At 38.4% G+C, this 8,556-nt stretch overlaps 1 protein-coding gene across 1 annotated transcript; it reads left to right on the top strand.

The window, feature by feature from the left end:
- The first annotated feature begins 391 nt into the window (after positions 1–391).
- LOC115435229 (extensin-like) lies at positions 392–2,776 on the top strand. The gene is made up of 3 exons (XM_030157509.1): positions 392–440; positions 2,227–2,400; positions 2,713–2,776. The coding sequence occupies exons 1-3, from the start codon at positions 420–422 to the stop codon at positions 2,743–2,745; spliced, it is 228 nt and encodes a 75-aa protein (XP_030013369.1). The 5' UTR covers positions 392–419; the 3' UTR covers positions 2,746–2,776.
- Positions 2,777–8,556: the final 5,780 nt, after the last annotated feature.

Here is an 8,556-nt window from a genome sequence, read left to right as displayed (position 1 = left end):
TTTTAAGTAATTATTACTGATTACTTTTTATGTTGGGTATGGTACAGTAAATTTTGTAGCATGATTATTCCTAATTATGCAATGACAATAAAGCTTCTATTCTATTCTATTCTATTGTGTGGGATATGTTGAAAGCTTCATGTTACTCTTAGACTTTTGTGATGGACCGACAATCTGAAGCTGTTAAACTTATCTCTTATAAACCACCTTTTATCATGAACTTAGAGATCGCCTGAACTTTTCTTATGGTTTTGGTTTAAAGAGACTTAGAGGCAGAAATTCACACTGTACTTAAAGCTTTGTTTTGTTGTTTTTCTCAGGACGTTGACGAAAAAGTCCCAATTTTATCTGGGTTCTCCTTCATTCTTTCTTTGTTTGAAATGATTCTGTCCCTGGCCATTTCCCCAAGATGCTGGACGATGAACCAAAACTCTGCAAATGTGAGTTAAACTCAAACAGAACCATGCATAACTCTAGATATCAGTCAAAAGAACTTTTACATGTAAGTTCATGTGGAACTGAAAGAGCTGCAACTGTGTAAATGAGACCAAGAACCAAAACTGCATAAATGTGAGTTAAGTCCTATTTGTACAGGACTGGTACTACCTATGGACCATTTATTTGTAATAATTTATGGAGGTCATTCATCTGTGATCTTAAAACCTCTATGAGAAAAATTCCACCACAAATGACCTCCCTATTAGTCCTATGGGAATCAACATGTCTGTGATTTATTCAACCCATTTCTAGGTCACACTGGCTGATGATGATGACAAAATAAAGTTTTACGTGATCTGGGTGTAAATCAGAAAGTTCATATCACAATATGGCGTAGATTTTGACTGAAAGCATAAATTTAAATCTGCCAGAAGATGATGTGGATGACCTGTAGACCAGTTATCTGTACATGATGTACCAGCCCTTCACAACAGAATCACTGAATAATATCAGCAAATTTGAAGGAAAAAAACAGGTTTAGCTCATCCTGTACATATGTACTGCATGAAACACAGAAGTAGGGAGTTAATTTTCAAATCAGTGGTCAACAGATTAAAGTACCCCTGTACAAATAGGGCTTAAGACTAAAAATAAGAAACGTGACTGTAAATATGATTCTCAGCAGAGGTGTCAAAAATATTCACTTTCATTTTTCAGGTAGAAGTATAGATACTAGGGTTTAAAAAGACTTCTGTAGAAGTGGAAGTATCAACTCCAGTGAAAGTGTAAAGGTAGTGGTTTCAAAACTACTTAAAGTATAAAAGTAAGTGTGAGGGGAAAAAAATGCCGTTAGGACAAAAGCTTAGGTGGCACCACAGAGGCCTACAGTGCACAACCCCCCCCCCCCAAAAAAAAAAAAAATTCTAAAAGGCATAATGACTATAATGTTATATTAAAATGTTAATGTTGAAAAGTGTGGGATGCACTACTCTACCTGTTTCAGCTGCATATATGCCCATTGAAAATGAACGCATTTGAGTCCAATTCAAATGTATTAAAGAACCATATATATGTACTACTGAGCATTAACGTGTTTGATGGAGCAGAAGATATAATGACTAGTTGAATATAAGTATTGGAATGGTGCAAAAAGTCAGGTGTGATGGATCGCGTACAAACCAACAGGGTGTCAGAATGGTATATGTTTATACTCCTCATCCAACCACACTCAAATTCACTCTATTCAGATGGTGCCATTTATCTGGATTTTTTTTTTTTTTTTTTTTTGAACGATGACAAGCCGGAATGAAAACGAGCCAAAATGAAATAGGAGTAACCAGGCTATTTTTAAAATGTAACAAGCAGAAAGTACATATAATACCGTGAAAAAGTGTAAAGTATAGTTAAGTATAGATAACCAAAATTATTACTTAAGTAAGGTAACAAAGTATTTGTACTTTGTCACTTGACACCTCTGATTCTCAGTCATATTCACAGCAGTTACCATATAAATGTGAATTAGCATAAAATCAAGAATTGTCATCATGTAACTGTGTTAAACTGAAAATATGAACCATAACTTTGTAAATGTGACCCTAAAACTGTAACTCTGAAAATGTGAATTACTCTAAAACCAAGACCTGTTACTCTGGAAATCTGTTCAGCTAAAATAAGAAGCGTACCTTTGTAAATGTGAGAAAGACTAAAACTATTAAACAAAACTCTGTAAATGTGCATTCAGGTTAGTTTGTAATTTTTATACCAGGTTTGTTCATATTTATTTGTCAGGCTTTCACCGCTGCTCGATTATTCGGCGCTCCAACAGTAATAACTACACAGACTCAGCCTACACACCAGACTCCACCCACTACACAACTGCCTCCACCCACTGACCTGTGGTCAACGCCCAGTGCATCATGGTCTCCACCACCTCCACCTGTGGCTCCGCCCCCTCCATATGAGGTCTGTGATGTCATGTGATCGTCCTTATCTTAGACATATTCACAGGCACTGGTCACTGTCATTATCTGATCTGTGTGTGAACATAATAGTTCCTGCCAACAGTATCTCAAAATGCATATTTAGATTTATTTGCAGAGGTTTGTTGAATATTAGCACAGACATTGAGTATGTAGTGATAATACAGGACTTCAGATGGAGCCTTGATGTTATATTTGTTTTTACTAGTGGTGAAACAGATTAATAACATGATTTCTCATCAAATTCTTGTTTTTCTGTTATGTATTTTAATTATGATCATGTTGTTGTTTACAGAAACCTCCAAATTACGACAGTATCGTCACATAAACAGCCCTGCCTCCTGCTCCTGATGCCCCGCCTCTTCTTTGTGATGGTTTTAATGTTCAAGAGTAACATGTGTTCTGTCTGTAATAGATGTTGTTCACATTCACATGCACTTGTAAATGTTCCTCAGTGTCTTACAATCAGCATCCAACATTATCCTTAAGTTTTGTATCCTATGTTTTCATTTCAGATATTTGTATTAAATATGGTTAAAGATCCAGTGTATCAGATTCACAAGCATCTAAATGTAAAAATGACATATAACGTTTGTCAGTTCAGAGTAGACTTCTTTTTCCTGTCTTACATCATGTGTCATCCAACATTAGGGTTTTTAACTGTGTCACCAGTTATCATCCTCTGAACTAAAAAGACTCCTATGGACAAAATACACTCAAAAGAGAACTTTTAGAGGGAAGAGTCAGCTGTTTGGAATCTGTAACCTTTACAAAGTTGACAATCACATACATAAATATATTAATAAATGATTTCAACGGGTTATTAAACAGTAATGTGTACTGGTGTAAAACTTTCCAAACCATACAACAAACACCAAACCAAGACCAAAGAACCAAACAAGCGCTTACTTTTGTCACCACTATGCATTTGACTCAGCACACACTCATAAGTGAAACAAAAGGAGATTGAGTCATGAATGAATGCAGTGATCACAGTCCACATGGTGGCAATAATGCATCTCTAAACTAGTTTGACATCAACCTATAAACACTAGACAGTCCCTCCAGGAATTTGCAATGTTGTGATTGCAACTATTAACGCAAATTCAACCAATCACCACGAATTCTGCACGGCGCTGCAATTTTGTCCAATCACCGTGAATTTTCCGCAAATCTGACTAATCACCTTAGCCCCCTTTCACCCACCCCTGTATACGTGACATGTACGTCATCACATTCACTTCTTTGTTAACGGTTGAGAAGATGAAGACATGTGCGATTCAAAAAACTCATATTTACCAACAAATATCACTGCCAAAGTTCGTGCAAGTCAGTTTCCAGATGTGTTACACAAAAACCGAAGTGTACTGTTCTGCACTGCCTGCAATATTGTGGTGGAACACGAACAAAAGTGGCTGCTCCACAGATACTTTTCAACTGCAAAACATGCAGGAGAACAGCTGAAACTGGAAGAGGAAAGATGAGACAAGTCCCAATGACAGAGGCTGTTGGATCCAGAACAACAGCAGGAGCTGAAACGGTCAAGGTTAGCACAGATATACTCTATAAGGCAATAGAAGAGAAGAAGAAAGAACCTGTAGAGGCATGCTTTCCTTTCTGTGTATTATGCGTGTGTGTGTGTGTGTGTGTGTGAGTGCATGAGGGAGTGCGAGCACAAGTCTGTGTGTGGAGTTAAAAAACAAGCTCACAAACGAAAATAGTCATTAAACTTGGTGTTAATATTAATGTTTACTCTTATGTGTTTGAAAGCAACCCAAGTTTGGCTGCCCTGTGTGCCTGTCTGTCTTTGTGTGTGCATGTGTGTGTGTGTCTGTGTGTTGTACAAAATAAAATAATGTAAATAATGTAGAGGGATACACTGTTTAGATAATGTAAATAATGTAGAGAGATACTCTGTTTGGAGAAGGCCCTGCACGTGTTTTTTTTTTTCCATGGAGAAGGCCCTGCACGTGCAAGCTTATGTAACTAATAGTAAACGATTTGGGATAGAAGGATTCTCTGCTGTTTGTCATATGAAGTTTAGTGACCAGCTGCAAACTTATGCATCTGATCTTAGAAGGTTTGTAACTCTTGGGCAGTGTGTCCAAGGCCACTGGCAGTACACCCAGACCAACTAGTGGCTCATCTGGCACGTGTCTGGGCATGTGACCGCACAGCTGCACTACCTAATTGAGAAGAAACAAAAGAAGTGATAAGAAGACCAAAAATGACCTAGTGTGTATGCAGCAAGTAGGATAAACAACACGGATGTGCCTGACCAAAGATGGTTTTAATGGAAGGAGCTTCCAGGGGTGATAGAAACCGTGGGAGGGTTTCTGCCAGTGGAAAAACACCCCGAACCTTCTAGAAGGATGGGAAAAAGGGTATAAAAGCTTGTGAATTCAGAACGACGTCGGCTCTTCTCCGGAGAACCGTCCCGTGTGTTTACTTTGTGTGCTTCATGAAAAAACACATGTAAGGCTCTGAAGACTGACTGGCTTGGCTCATCTTTGATACAGATGTGTCTGTATCAGATCACCACTTAGGAATAGTGTATAGTTAAGTTAAGTTTTTTAACTTCTATTAAAATAGGACTTAGTGTTCAGTTACGGTAAATTAGTGTCAGAATATAGTCTTCATCTGATTTTGACTGACGGGAAACTCCCACAACAGTGTGTACGTGTGTCTCTGTGTGTGCATGTGTGTCACTGTGTGCATGTCTGTCTGTGTGTGTATGTGTGTCTGTGTGTGTATGTGTGTCTCTGTGTGTGCATGTAACCCATCTAACCCTAACCCTAAATATACTACTATATCATTAAGGAAGCAAAAGTCACGTGTTGTGTTGTATAAATGTGAGATGGGGGTGGGATTTAATCAGTTTTCTTCTTCCCACTCCTTTTTGAGCAGTACATGTTGAATTTATTTTGTTATTACATGGCAATTGTTATTTTGTCTTGATCATCTTTATTAATGTATTTGCTCTGATATTAGTTCCTTGTACACAAAAAATGTTTAAATTTTTCTTCTGCTCAAAACAAATAAATGAATGAATGAAAAAAAGCCTGTTTTGTTTAAAATCATTGCTTCCTGGTGCTTTTTAAGGCTAAAAACTCAAAAAAGACTGTTCTAGGTAATGTGTAAATGTCCATGTTCCTGAGACTTTAATAAAAGAAGCCTCAAATCATCGCAACTTTTACTGCAATTTTTTTGGAAAAGCTGCCACAAAGTCAGGCATTTTAGGCCGCAACAATCAAAAAGAAATCCTGCAAAATCCTGGAGGGACTGACTCGAGGAAGCTGCAGGAGGGATTCAAACAGTACCATAAGTTATGACATTTTTCTGCAGTGTTTATATACCACCTCTTCTGAGCTTCAAATCTGACACTTGTGTGTTTCCACACCATAAAGTACAAACCAAGCTTGATTTATTTTTGTTCAGGTAGTTTTTCTTTCACACAATAGTATTCGGATCAAACTAGGGATGTCCCGATCCGATCTAATAATGGGTATCGGCTGCCGATAGGGCATTTTTTAGAAGATCGGATTGGATCGAATTTAGTCACGAGATCGGTCTGATCTGGGTGTCCGTCTGTACTCGGACCCAAAGCAGACGTCTGCTGGACACATCTGTGCAAAGCTGTATTCTCATTCATTTTCTGAACCCGCTTTATCCTCACTAGGGTCACGGGGGTTGCTTGGAGCCTATCCCAGCTACACAGGGGCGAAGGCGGGGTACACCCTGGACAAGTCGCCAGTTCATCGCAGCTGTATTCTGTTGTCACCATTTACATGGCTTTGTATGAACATGACAATGAAGGTTCCCTGCCACACGAAACTGTTTTTACTCTTATTTTTTAAAATATGTTCGGTCCATAGGTGTTTGTGTTCTGTAGTAAATTTGAAAATGAACCACTACCTCCTCTGTCTGCTATTGACACTGAAAAAGAAATAAGTGGAGAAATCAGGTCAATTATTAAAGCTGGTCAGTGTGACGTGTTAATACCTGAGCTCATTACTATTCATGAAGTCGCCCAGATGAGACTACGCCCACAGAATTCATCTAGCTCAGTGAGAGTTTTCATATACAGCAAGCTGGGGAGCTGTGGTGGTGGTGGTGGGGGGTGAACATGACAAATTCATGGGGCACATAGAGCAGTGGAGGGAGCCCAGTGGATACAGGTTAGAGGGTGTGAAAATTCCATGTAACTTCCACCGTACAAGAGAGGCATAGAAGCCAGTAGTCAGACGTTCAAAGCATGTTAAGGTTCATTTTTGGTTTTAGGCCAGATCGTCTCTGGTTCCTCTACTTGTTGCACAGGATAAAGCCCGCTTTGATTTTACCTAGTATTTGGCTAGTTTTTGATACAGTATTTAGTCTAGGTGAGCCCACTTCTTGACCTATTTTGTACCTGGTATTTGAGCAGAAACTCTTCCATCTCGACCCCCAGGAATCGAGCTTTTACACTGAAGCTTCCTTTCTCTGGTTCAGGGACAATATCAAACACCATATTTTTAAACCTGGAATGGAGCAGAACAGATCAGATCAGATTGGATTTGTCTTTACAGATGTATATAATATGTGTATACTCTCACTGTGTACTCAGCAGTATATGTGTGCCTATATGTGTGATGTGTATAATATGTGTGGAATAAGTGTATATGTGCATGCTCATACTATGTGCTGGACAGCAGTACTCCCTTTTCCTGCAGCCAGGTGGCGCTGTAGCTCACAGCAGCCTTCTTATTGTTGGGTTTACCTGCAGTGTGGTTGTCCAGACAGGAAGTGATATAATATCTGTAGCAGTCGAGTTACTTTAGTTACCCACTAAAACATTATACTACTTTCCTTGCATCGCCGACAGAAAAAAAAAAAAGGCAAATGTGTTCAGGATAATCATTAGTCGGTAACTGTGTGACACACATTTCATTATTCATTAAAAATGCTACTTTTTGATTGAGGGGATGCTTTTGTTCAAGTTCTAAAGGTTAACTTAAGCAATTAATTGGCCTAGTTATAGCTACCTTATGTTCCCCTTGGTGACTGTGACACTATATAATATCATCAGTGTGTTCAAAATGATGATAGCAGACGTGTTCTTTTTAGTCACAGTGGAAGCTCTGAGGTGAACTGGTGTAATTTCATGAAGTTTCATTTGTTGTTTATGTTCAGTTGATCATAAAAATCTGTTTGGAAACTTGTACATGTTCAGTAAATGAAATTACTGAAAAACACCAGGAACATACATATTTAATAAATGTTCTACATTTACTTTAGTATAGGTTTGATATAGACTAGAAACATCATCATCCTCATTAACATACTTTGTGAGGGACAGACACAATAATCAAATTTTACAGCCATTGTTTTATGGATTTCAGTAAATTCGTAAATGCAAAATTGTGTCAGTTAGGTGTTCCTAAAACTATTCCAGGTCTGTTAGAGTTAATATTAACTCAGATTCACCTGATGACCAGCTTTGTCCAGTTTTTACAACTTTATCTTGGCATCATACAACTCCTCCTCAGTGATCCACACCTGACCTGATCAGCTGATCTCATCTATGATCACTGATTAACTGTGATCTCACTTAAACATCTGCAGCTTCACTCTACTTGCAGACATGTATTCGAACTTTGATGACACGGGAGATACGGTGCTGGTTCACTCCATGGCGCTAGGCGATCAGACGATCGTCACCGTCAGACGACAGTCAGTGGCAGGAGCTGCGGTAAGATAAAAGTGAACCTGTGTTTCCATCCACTGCTGATGAATGACTGCATCTTGGTGCTTAATATGATAATGATAATGATATGATAAAGTTATCAGGTTCAGGGGTACCTCCAGGGATGTGGGACATAACACTGTGCAGGCATGGATCAATATTCTGTTTATAGTAGATTTTACAATTCATGCAAGATTGATGAGAAAGTTGCAAGCCATCTTTTACATTTTAGTATTTGTTTTAATGATAACAGTATTGGAGTTATTTTACATTGATATACAAATACAAGTAAAATCTAGTTTTAGTTTTTGGATGGAAGTAAATTTAAATTGACTGCCTTTTTCTCTTCTCTCTTATACTTCTTCCTCATCATTTGTATTGCTAGACTACGATGGCCCAGAGGTGCAACAGCCCAAA

The sequence above is a fragment of the Sphaeramia orbicularis genome, chromosome 16, assembly GCF_902148855.1.
Source record: "Sphaeramia orbicularis chromosome 16, fSphaOr1.1, whole genome shotgun sequence".
Lineage (NCBI taxonomy): Eukaryota > Metazoa > Chordata > Actinopteri > Kurtiformes > Apogonidae > Sphaeramia > Sphaeramia orbicularis.
Note: the sequence above shows the minus strand (reverse complement) of the source record. Positions and strands in the feature narration are given on the sequence as shown.

What these genes read in the sequence shown, in the direction of transcription:
- LOC115435229 (XM_030157509.1), top strand. Translation starts at nt 420, where the DNA reads ATGAACCAAAACTCTGCAAAT. An exon ending in TGAACCAAAACTCTGCAAAT is followed by an intron (nt 441 to 2,226) that starts GTGAGTTAAACT and finishes TTTATTTGTCAG; the next exon opens with GCTTTCACCGCTGCTCGATT. An exon ending in CTCCGCCCCCTCCATATGAG is followed by an intron (nt 2,401 to 2,712) that starts GTCTGTGATGTC and finishes TGTTGTTTACAG; the next exon opens with AAACCTCCAAATTACGACAG.